At 37.3% G+C, this 12,630-nt stretch overlaps 1 protein-coding gene across 3 annotated transcripts in view; it reads right to left on the reverse strand.

The window, feature by feature from the left end:
- GBE1 (1,4-alpha-glucan branching enzyme 1) overlaps positions 1-12,630 on the reverse strand; it is a 146,575-nt gene that overhangs the window by 26,761 nt on the left and 107,184 nt on the right. For all 3 annotated transcript variants that reach the window (XM_042868507.1, XM_042868506.1, XM_042868505.1), the window contains exons 13-14: positions 3,971-4,155; positions 294-424 (exon numbers count right to left, since the gene is read on the reverse strand). In XM_042868507.1, the coding sequence (XP_042724441.1) occupies positions 294-424; positions 3,971-4,155 (316 nt within the window). The remainder of the gene's footprint in view (positions 1-293; positions 425-3,970; positions 4,156-12,630) is intronic.

A 12,630-nucleotide genomic window follows, 5' to 3' on the forward strand; every position in this document is an offset into this window, starting at 1 on the left:
AGGGGAGAGAGGAAGATTCACAAATAAATTTTCAAATGGAGCCTTTAAAGCTTTACTTTTACTTGTGTTCTACAAAATGATCTCGTGAAGACAATAAACTTCTAGTAGTTGCTTTTGTTGTGCACTAAGAATTAAAGCAAGACTCTACTGATGAGGAGTAAGTGATGTCTGACCTTCTAGTTACAGTTTGCATTAATATTAGAAAACATATATACATTTATGTTTATATATATACACACCCATGCTAATTAAGTAAGTTTCTTTGCAGAAATGAAAGAGTAAGAAAAGGATATTTTCCTGGAACTTCAACACCCACTCTGTAGTCCACATAACTTTCATGCGGATGGAAATTGAAAATAAAAAGGAGATCAGCTCTCTCAAATGCAATGACCTTGTTGGATTCATGCTTTTCAGTCACAAAAGCCTAGGAAGGAAAAAAAAATGTAAATCCAATGCTAAGAAATATTTTCCTTCATAGAATCAATCACAAAGTAATAGAATGTCTTGGATTGGATTGAAAGAGACCTCAAGGATCATTAAGTTCCAAATCCCTGCCACAGGCAAGGTTGCCAACCGTTAGATCAAGCTTAGATTAGGTTGCCCAGGGCCCCATCCAACTTGGCCTTGAACACCTCCAAGGATGAGGCATCCACAGCCTCTCTGGGCAGTCTGTTCCAGCACCTCAATATCTTCTCAGGAAAACTTTCCCCTAATTTAGATTACTAAATCTCCCTTCCTCTAGTTTAAAACTATTATCCCATCCTATCACTATCCAGTACTGTAAAAAGTTGGCCACCCTCCTGTTTATAATCTCCCTTTAAATACTAGAAGGCTGCAATGAGGTCATTTCATAGCCTCCTCTTTTCCAGATTGAACAAGCCCAGACCCTTCAGCCTGTTTTCATAGGCAAGGTGCTCCAGCCCTCTGCTCATCTTTGTAGCTCTCCTGTAGACCTTCTCCAAAAGCTCAACATCTTTCCTATACTGGAGACCCCAGACCTGGATGCACTATCACAGGTGGAGCCTCATGAGGGCGGAGTAGAAAGGGACAATAACATCTCTTGTCCTTCTGGCTGCCCCTCTTCTGATGCAGTCCAGGTTACCATTGGCCTTCTGGGCTGCAAGAGCACATTGCTAGTTCATGTTAAGTTTTTCCATCTACCAGTACTCCTAAGCCCTTATCAGCAGGGCTACTCTCGAGGAGTTAGTCTGTATACATACCTGACATTATCTCAACCCAAGTGTAAAATCTTGCACTTTGCTTTGATGATCGATCCTCATTAGGTTGACAAGGGTCCACTTTTTGAGTTAATCAAAGTCCCTCTGGATGGCATTCCTGCCTTCTGTTCTATCAACTGCACCACTCAGTTTCATGTCATCAGCAAACTTGCTGAGAGTGCTCTTGATCCCATCCTCTATGCCACTGATGAAGATGTTAAAAAGTACTGACCCCAGGACAGACCCTTCTGGGACACACTGCTCATCACCACTCCACACTGCTCCACCTGGACATAGAACCATTAACCATAACCCTCTGGCTGCAAATAGTCCAGCTTTCAAATCACCTCTCTCCAATTTAGAGGTAAGGATGTTGTGGGGGACCAAGTCAAAGGCCTTGCAGAGGTCCAGGTAGATGACATCAGTTGACTTCCCTTTGTATGCTTATGCTGTTAACCCACCATATAAGGCCAGTGGATTAGTCAAGAACGACTTTGTCTTAGTGAAGTTATGCTGGTTGTCTTTGATCATCTGCTCACCCCTCATGTGTCTTCACACGTCTTCAAGGAGGATCTGTTCCATGATCTCAGGCACAGAGATGAGGACCACTGGCCTGTAGTTCCCTGTAGTCCTCCTTCCACACTTCCTTATAAATGAATGTGATGTTTCCCCTTTTCCAGCCACCAAAGATTTCTCCTGACAGCCACAACTTTTCTAGTCATGGAACAGGGCTGAACTAGCCCGTAAACCGTTGACAAAAATATGATAAAGAGCAGGTCAGCAATCCCATCAACCAGTTCCCTTAGGACCCTGGGATGTATGCCATCCAGACCCATAGACACATTCAGCCTCACAAGGCAGTCTCAGACTTGCTCTGTCCTTACAGGGTGTAGGAGGAAACTCTCCCATTTCCCACCAAGAGGTTCACAGATGTGAGGTTCAGGAATATGAGAAAATATGAGAATCCTGGTTGATCACAAAGACCGAGACAAAGATGTCACTGAGTACCTCAGCTTTTACCATATCCGTTGCAGCTAGTTCTCCTTTGTCATTTATCAGAGGAAGTATGCTACACTCTCCTTGGCCTGTCTCTTCTGATCATTGTACCAACAGAACCCCTTCTTGTTGTTTTTAACATCCCTCATCAAGTTGAGTTCCATCTGTGCCTTGGCTTTCCTAATCCCACCCACACAAGTCTGGACAGCATCCCTGTATTCTTTCTAGGTGTCATGTCCTTGTTTCCATTGCTGATATATCCCACACTTCTCCCTTAGTTTGACTAGCAGGCTCTTGCCAAGCCACACTGGTTTCCTGCCTCCTCTGCCTGCTTTCTTATACTGGGGGATGGAGAGCTCTTGCTCTCTCAGTAAGGTATCCTTAAAGAGTAGTCAGCTTTGTTTCACTCCTTTGTCTCTAAGGACAGCTTCCCAGGAGATCTCATTCAACAATTCTTTAAACAGCCTGAAGTTTGGTCTCTTGAAGTCCAGGGTCCTGACTTCACTCTTTGCCAGGCTCATGTTCCTTAAGATCATGAACTCAACCAATCATTAATAATCTTTTCTGCATTAGTGAGCACTAGGTCCACAGCACTTCATCTCCAGTTGATAGATCCAATACTTGAACCAGAATATTATCACTGATGGACTCCAGGAGTCTGCTGGATAGTTTGCAACAAACTGCATTGCTTTCCCAGCACTTATCTGGATGACTGAAATCCCTCGTCAGGCCTCATCAACAGCTTCCTCTTGATCAAGTGGCCTATAGTAGACAGTCCTCTACTGGTCTCATCCCTAATCTTAACCCACAGCCTCTCAAACCGTTGCAGATTTTTCTAATTGAATTAACAAAAATAAGAAAAAAACCAAATTGCTGCAATACCTCCTTTCAAGTAAAACAATAACAGATTCAAGCAATATAGATATGAACATTAAATGTAAACTGTAACTGTTATGCCTACGTAATAGAAAATTTATGAACAATGAACTGTAGCCTACTTTTTAAAAGGATATGCAAAATTAACGAGGAAGAAGCACATTTTCCTTTTATAAAATCAATGTATCCATTTCCATGGGGTGAGGATCAGCATCAGTTCTTGGTGGGTTTTTGTGTTTTTTTGTGTTTTTTTTTTAATAGTGCTCTGATAAACTAAATAAAACACCTTTGCTGTATTTACGTAAGCTATTAATAACTAGAAGCACATTTTAAAAATAATCTTTGAAATAGATTATGACTAGATTATGAAATAATTTAAACAATAAGAAATTATAATTCAGTTGCTTTAGTAAGTACAGTGCAATATTTAGGAAAGAAAAGGAAAATACAAAAGTGACAAGTTGAAGACTAGGAAAATACACCTTGCATTACAGCTGATCAATAATGTTTCCTCAGAAATAATTATATATGTAAAAGTAACTTGTCAGAGCAATTTACCCTTTCTCAAAGCAATCCTTTGATTGGATTACGCACAATTTCATAGTCTGCTTTATCCAATCTGCAGTTACTTAAAAAAAAATAGCAAAAATAATACAAAAAGAGCTTGTTATGAAGCTAGAAGGAGACCGTTCCATATTTCCGTTATCTGTGGAAGATATTTCAGAGACAAGTTTTGACAACTTGAAATATATAGAGAGACATTACACAGCGCATAATAAAGTGCTGTTTAAAATCTCTGCATGCAAATTTTGTATTGTTGTTATTCTGAACATGTACACAACTGGTGACTAAAAACTTATCATTTACTATATACAGCTTACCGGAGGAGATGCAAGCCAGCCAAATTTTTCTTCCAATTTATTCATATCTCTGTCAAACTGATTTAGGAATTTATAGCGAAGAAGATGATCATCAGTAAGATTGAACTGTCTTCTGGCATAGTGAAAGCTCTCATTATTCCCTTTTCTGGGGAAGTCAAGCCATTCTGGATGCCCAAATTCATTACCTGTATTTAAAAATATCAAGGAGTTGTGAAATCATGTGATAAAAATAATAATAAAATCTTAGAAATAAAATAAATTAAAAGGTATTTCCTTTCTACAAGTTTTAAATTTCAAAGAATTCATACATGAATTGGTCCTTTTATTATTAAAATCATTTTTAGAACACTCATGCTTGTAACAGGTTTGTTTGGACAATAAAACTAGCAGAGCAAAATATCCATGAAGCCGAAGGGAAATCTGAATTCATGGATGCATTTTAACCTCAGCGCTATCATACCATGATCATTTCTCATTGCAATTCCTTAAAATAAGGGCAACAGGATTTCAGTCAGCCAGGATACAAGCTTCACAGTTGCTATAAAACTATCACCATAGTAAGTCTATCACCTAAGAGAACTTAGCAGAAATCAGCACTGTCAGTTTCCATAACCACAGAGGCAGAACTTTCCCCCCAAAAATGCCATAAGACGGGGACCCACTTTGACCATCCTTCTGATTCTTTTTTAACGGTGGCCATAAATACTGTCATCATTGTTTCCAGTGGTATAAAAATAAAAATTAGAAAAAGTGACTGGAATCACTGTTCTTCACTTCCCAGGAAAATTCAGAAAGATATCCTCATTTAAGGAGTAAGCTAGATTGTATAGAAAAAGCACAGTGCTTTAACATGAAAAATTCAGTCTTTTATATAGAAAACAAGTGACTTAATGGGCATGACACTTCAGTGATATAACATAACACCTTGAGTGAGTCCCTCTGCAAGTGGAGCTCCCTTCCTACACGTTATACTTTGTTTCACACACACACAAGACCCTTCTAAGGATTGCAGTGATGCATGTTTCAATTCTGAATTCACCTACACATAGTGGTTCAGGTCCCACTGACTATGGAAATGTAGCAATCTTGTTTTTCACTAGTGCTAATGCTTTGTAAGTTTACCAGTCTCATCACAATTACCTAGCCGACACAACAACCCTTTAAGGAATGAAATTGGCTTATTCAGACTTAGCTGAAACTCTATGTTAAAAAATAAGAAAAAGCTTCACTTATGTAGAATCTCCAAAGCAAATCTCAGCTGACAAAGCCAAAGAATCATGTCAACACTTCAAATGGAATATAGTATATCAAATGTCATTTACATATGCAAACTCTTTTTTTTGTTTTGTTTATATCCCATAATTATTACGCTTTGATGCGAATCCAGAAGAACTTAAATGTTTCTAACTCAGGCTATAAAGTACTGCCTTGTATACTCCCAGCCAATTCTGATTACTCATTTTACACAAGATTAGATGGCATTCAGTATTTTGAAAATTAGACACATTTCAATGTCTACAACAGCTGGTTCACCACAAACTTTTTATGGAGAGTACAGAGAATACCTACTCACTCCAAAACACAGGCAACAAGTGGTATATGGGAATACAGGGAATACGCACAAATACATGGAAATATGTAAAGTAACACAATCAGACGTAAAAGGTTTACTACTAAGAAAAATTCTAATCTTTCTACAAGGAACTACTCAACTTCTGGTAATAAACTGCATTTTTGTGGGCAGATGAAGGACAGGGATGCTGAGGGAAGATGTGCACTGTTTCCTGGATGGATACTCTGCACGTGTAGCCACCGTCTGCTGTCTCATACAGCCTGCGCTGCCTGGGAGGCTCTGAAGATGTGGTCAAGAGTGACAACTATGAATTTAGATTTTCAAAATGGTTTTTGTCTATTTCCACACTTCATGGGAATAAAGAAGCAAACAACAAACAAAAGAGAGAGGCTGCATATATATTTAGGAGAATTCTCTGCACTGGTGCTTGTTTTGTAAGCAAGCTGACAAGTTGTAAATTAAATTTCCCATTCAAAAGCTAAGTCACTAAATTTCATATTCAGCTCAGAACCAGAGACAAATATAAGAGAATCAGAATCACAGCAGGACTCTCAAAATGATGTTGGAATAATGCTGGACTGAGCTCTTAAGCAGTGATAACAGTAAGGTACAAAAATGGAAAAAACATATTGCTGCAAAACAGTTTACCATACCATAGCTGAATATTCTCTTAAGAGCTGGACAAGGCATTACCTTCATTCATGATCTATGCACTATTGAAAAGATGGACTACATAAGATAGCTTAGTTAGAGAGTGAAAAACATCAGAAAGTCAGAGATGATATGTATCTTGAAAATATAGCCAGAGAAATCGTAACTTTTCACTCAAGGAAAACATACAAATGGGGACATAAGCAATGGAAGACAGTGAAGATAGACTGAACCAGCAAATTATTTTAATGGAGTATTTCACCGGAAGTGTATCTCTTTATGTTTAGACCACACAGCAACTCCCCTGCCTCCATCTCCTTTCCTTGTTTACCCATCATAGTAGCTAGTGTTGTTTGAATGCTGTTTGTGCTTTTATGTTGATTAAAAAAAAAAAAAAAAGGCAAAATGAAAAAGTTAATAATGGTCAATAAGGAATAAGAAATTTAACACAGAATCATAGAATCATGAAGACTGAAAAAGAACTCTAAGATTATCTGTCCCAAGCACATAGTCCCCATCATACCCACTAATGATGTCCCTTAGTGCAATATGCGCACATTTCTTGAACCTCTCTAGAGACGGTGACTCCAAAATCTCCTGGGCAGTCTGTGCCAGTGTCTCACCCTTCTTTCTCAGAAGAAATTTTCTCTAGTATCCAACTTGAACATCCCCTGGTGCAACTTGAGGCCATTCCCTCTTGTCCTATCACCTGCAAGAAGAGCCTGACCCCCACCCCTACACAACCTCCTTTCAGGTCGTTGTAGAGATCAATAAGGTCTCCCCTGAGTCACCTCTTCTCCAGACTAAAATCTCATTTCTCTGAGCTGCTTCTTGTAAGACTTGTGCTCCAGGTCCCTCACCAGCTTTGTTGCCTATCTCTGGACATGCTCCAGGGCTTTAACGTCTTTGTTCTAGCAAGAAGCCCAAAACTGAACACAGTACTCAAGACGCAGTCTCACAGGTGCTGAATACACAATGTAGCAACTCAATAACAAGAACACATTACTAACATTAATGATGCCAGTGGGCCTTCTAGTAAACTTAAATATGTTTTTGCAACTTGAAAAGCATTAATGCTACATAGCCCTTAAGAAGAAACACACATCTTGTATTACTTTTTTCAATCTTTCCAACTGCTTTTTGTCCTATTTTAACTCTACAGCAAAAGAAGGGAGGAGCTAGAAAATGGAAAGTAGAGGGAAACTGACTGATGCTTACTTCTAGCCAAAGGTACCAGTGAAGTACATGCTTCATCCTCTCCTGTGTTCCATTTCTCCTTTCTGATGAGAATCAGAAGCATTCACTTCTTAATAACTGTGAAAACCTCCAAGCGAAGAAGTACTATTGGGATTTCTTTTCCTGTAATTAATTTGCTGTTTGATGTAAAGGTCCAAAGGACAGATTAACAAGAAGCCAGCTGCTATAAATGATGCAAATCTAGACAATGGAACTAATGTGGGGGAGGCTGAGAACAAGGCTGAAATTAACTGGGATTTTGATTAGAGAAACAAAACAAAGACAAATCATTGAAGTGCAATGCATACTAATTTTATTTAGGAATTAATTCAAGTTTGCTATTCCCTACATATTGTGCAACTTCACTGTGTACAAGATTTCAAGATCACAGTTCCAACAAAGGAATTAACACTACCACTATAATGAAAATTTACATCTCACTTGTTTATTAGGGTAGAAATATATCTACAACGCAAAGTACTTATGATGATGATGATTACTCTGTAGCTGAGCCCCACAGGTCATTAAAGTTTTCTTGATCTCCCCTCTTAAGACATCTTTACTAGTTTATTCCTCTCAAAGAATAAGGCTAAACAAAAGTGAGGGCATATTTAAAAGATGAAGGCAGTGCTAAGAGATGTCTGGCATTTTTGTTTGCTTTTGTTTGTTGGTTTTTTTTTTTAATGAATTATGACATTAAATCTTTAAAAGGAGTTTAAGCAAGTAGTCTACTTGATACATCAAAAGTTAGAAGCTTTAGTGGGTGTATAAAGTTGAAGAAGTATATAAATGATCTAAAATACTGTAAAAAGATCATACTTAAAGCATATGAGCAAGAGATCAGACACACTGAGACAGATACTCAGCTGTTCTACCTTACTACATTTCTACCAAACTAAGTGGTAGTTTAAACAAGCCAGGTATTCAGCTCATTTGTGAGTTACAACTAATTTGAATTTAAGATCACTACCTTCGTGAACATTGATCACAGTATAGCAATTTGCAGAATACAGAGACAGTGTAAATCAGACCTAGATAGACCTGTTTCAAAAATAAACATTTCAAACAATTAATTCTCATTTTCCCTAAATGTGGAGCCCTTGGATATTATGCAGTTCTAATCCTTTGTACTTAATCATTGCTGCACTTAATCTTCTTCCGCCCCTTACGTAACTCAACAACATTCTTATTACCTGAACCTGAATGCAAGAAACTCTGTCTTTCCTTCAAAATACAAGAGAATGAGTTTCATTCATTACAAGTCATTTAACCTTGTCAATCAAATGAAAATATAATAAATTCCAATTTGACTGCTGTTGAAACAGGTGGGCTAGGCAACTTGAAGACTTTTATATTTTCCAATTTTTTAGTAGCCTTCAATTCGTCCAGTAAAGACTAACGGAAGTTCAATCAAAAGTTATTGTACAGTTCTTGCCCAAAACACAATCTAGAGGAAACTAAAATATAACTTAGAGGAAATATAATGATTAAGTTGGTAGCAATAAGAGATATAGAAAAAATTCTGTGAAAGAAGCATTTTCAACCTTCTGAAAATATCTGATATTGTATTTCAAATCTATGAAGAGACAAAGATAAGTATTGTATTTGTTTTGAAACTTAGATCTTCCATACCCAAAGGGATTCTTTAAACCTCTGACTGGACAGTTCTTTCTTCCCACTTACCATCATCTCCACTAGAACTTTCTCGTATGTGCAATGCCACTTGTAAATATTTTTTTGAAACATATTTTTGAAGGCTCTGAATTGGTATTTCTATTCCTCATTAAAAAAAAAAAAAAAAAAAAATCAAACAAAAAAAACCAACCCAACAACTTATGAAAAAATTACCATCTATCCTTGGCATAAGAAAAACCATGCAAATTTGCTGGAAGCTAAAATTTGTTTGAAAATATTTCAGTTGAACATTTTCAGCTCCATTACAGTGATTTGGATTAACCTACTTACTACTATGTAAGTTTAATAAATATTTTTTGTGTAGGATCAAAAAGTCTTTCACTGAGTCTGCACAAACAGTTTAATCCACTAGGACTGATTTTCAGGTAGCATAAGGGGATTCAAGTATCTTTTCCTTATAAATACTGTGATACTATTTTTCTATTAGCATTATTGTAATAATAGAGTTTTATTTTGTTGTTTTAACCACAGGTTTTTTTTAGCCATTGTGACCACATCATCTGATGTTTACGTAGATATTCTCCATAAAATTACCCAGTCCTCTGAACACCAAAGACAGGAGCATTTGTTATATAATATTGGCCTGATATCACGTGTAGTCCAATCTCCAAAACATCAGGTCACAAGTGTACAGTGAGGAGGCTAGTGGTCCTGCAGTCAGAGTTATGGAGACCAGCTTCCTTTGCTATGTGGTAACCAATCTACTTCTGATAAATAACATGGCAGATATACATAGACTTATGATCATACCTGTGATAACAATTCTGCTTTTAACAGAAGTGAAGGCTAGACAGTAAATAAGATCAGAGACATCATACTGGACATCAGAACAAAAGCCTGAGAGTATTAAACAGACTTGAGAAAATAATTAACAACTTATATTGCTGAAAGAATTAGGGAAGAATTAGAAATTAATTATGAATGAAATTACAACTACGATGCAGGAATGGTAAATATCTGTAGAAGATCTATTAAAAAAAATTAAGATCTTTGATCCTATGAATTCCATTAAGTATACCATGATGTGCAAGACATCATAACACATTTGAGATACTAAGTTGAATGTATCTAAGAAAATGACAAAGTAAAGAAAGGGCTTATAAGAAGTACAGCATTCTAGACAAGCTTAACTTTTGATAGTGTCTTAAGAAGTACAATAAGTTAAATCTAATTCTACAATATATCACAGAAAAGCACAATTTCATTTAATCAGAAACTAAAACGGGTTTGTATGGAAAAAAACTAGACTTTTTTTTTATCTATATTTTTCTATTATATTGAAATATTTTTTTTTTACTTCTTTTCTTGAGTGTCATTTGCCTCTTTTGCTAAGCATGGATATTGCACTTGCTAGCATCAAGCCTGGCAACACAAAGCATTATTGTGCTTGTGCAGTAGTACTCAGAAGATGTTTCCTGGCTATTCCCAAAGTCAGATGAGCGTGTGGCAATTCAGGCTGACTGAAAAACAGCATGAAGGGAGACGATAAAAGGTAACAGACATTTATTCCTGTCGCAGACTATAATAATACAAGATTAAAATATTTTTTCACCTATATAGTGAGTGATCTATACTGATCTCGTTTTGTTACTAAACCTTTGCTGCACTGCATGATTGTGCACACACATGTACACATCAGTTATGATGTTTTCTGTTGGGATCCTTGACTCCAGCTGGAAAACGCAGTCATCACTGATTTGCTGTATGTGGATCAGCTGAAAAAGGCTCAAGACAGAGAATAAAGGAAGGGTCACAGCTTGTATTATAGAACAAAAGAATGCATCTCCTCTGAAACAAGCGTTTCCTCTACTGTGCCAAAGCCATAGGAAAGTACTCAGTCCATAAAATGATAACCCTAGATCACACCAGAGATACAGTACTCTACCAGAAGCAGCTGACATGAGTCAGGCCAGGTACTCGATGATTCTTTTTGTAATGGAAATTCTAAGGAATTCCTAGTATGTCTGACTTGCTGCTTCAAAACATCTTTCAGGTTAACTATACGGTTTTTTTGTTCTTACACCAGTATAGCATACATATTTCTACTGTACTAAATAAAAGCTTCTGTTATAACTTTCCTACTTTCATAGACTCATTCTTTTCTTCAGTACTTCTCAATCTCAATTTTTATCACAGCCAACAGTTTGAATGCATAGTTTCAACACGAATATGTGGGTCTGGAATGCCATACCTAGGTAATATACAAGCAAATCCAACTGAATAATAAAAAAATGCCCAGTCATTATGAAACAGTTTTGTGCTGGAGAATACAAACTCTGGCGAATTCTTAACTAGGGCAAATACTCTCCATGCTTTTCTTTGAGGATAATAAAAATAAATAAATACTGGGTCATAGAGAAAGTGCTCCTGTATTCTGTCAGTTTGAGAACAAAACTAGGGTGTCAACTCTGTTATGAGTGTTACTGTTCTCCTTCTTTCCTTTATCAACCTTTGGCTGGTTTAATTAGAAGTCAAAAAAAATCAAAAATTGTGAAAATTGTCTTCTGTTCTTACTTCCTATGGATTATTAATGTGAATTTTCAAGTTGGAAAGAATAAAGTACAAGATTAAAAAAAATATACTATAAGCCTATGAAAACTACGTAGATAAACATACTACCTATGACATGTACCAAAGCTTCTGGCAATCAAAGCTTCTTCTGTGTGGAAGAAATGGTTGCCAGTTGATGCTTGACTAAACATGAGCCAACAATGTGCCCAGGGAGCCAAGGTCAATGGCACCCTGGCTTGTATCAGAAGCAGCGTTGCCAGCACGAGTAGGGAAGTTATTGTTTTTCTGTATTCAGCACTGGTGAGGCTGCATGTTGAGTACTGTGTTCAGTTTTGGGCTCCTTGCTAGAACAAAGACACTGAAACTCTGGAGCATGTCCAGAGAAGGGCAACAAAGCTGGTGAGGGGTCTGGAGCACAAGTCTTACAGGAAGCAGCTCAGGGAACTGAGATTGTTTAGTCTGGAGGAGACTCAGAGGACACCTTACTGGTCTCTACAATGACCTGAAAGGAGGTTTTATAGAGGTGGGGGTCACTCTTCTGCTGCATAACTAGCAATAGGACTGGCCTCATGTTGCACCAGAGGAGATTCAGATTGGATGTTAGGAAAACCTTATTCTACAAAAGAGTGGTCAGGCACTAAAATGGGCTGCCTAGCGAGATGGTTGAGTTACAGTTCCTGGAGGCGTTCAGGAAACATTTGGATATGGTACTAAGGGACACGGCTTAGTGGGGAAATACTGGTGGTAGGCAGACGGTTGGACTGGGTGATCTCGAATGTCTTTTTCAACCTTGGTGATTCTCTGATTCTATGAAAACCATACACATTACTCAGCAGGAAAACAATAGCTTTATAAGCTATCTTCATCAGTCTAAGAATTTTATTACTGTGTGTGTATATATGTATATATATATACATATATACACACACACAGTAATAATAATATATAGTATAAACATATACAAATTATATACTTAGTATATTATATATATATG

This window comes from Lagopus leucura, unplaced genomic scaffold (assembly GCF_019238085.1).
Source record: "Lagopus leucura isolate 7727_CA_CO unplaced genomic scaffold, USGS_WTPT01 Super-Scaffold_100001, whole genome shotgun sequence".
NCBI lineage: Eukaryota > Metazoa > Chordata > Aves > Galliformes > Phasianidae > Lagopus > Lagopus leucura.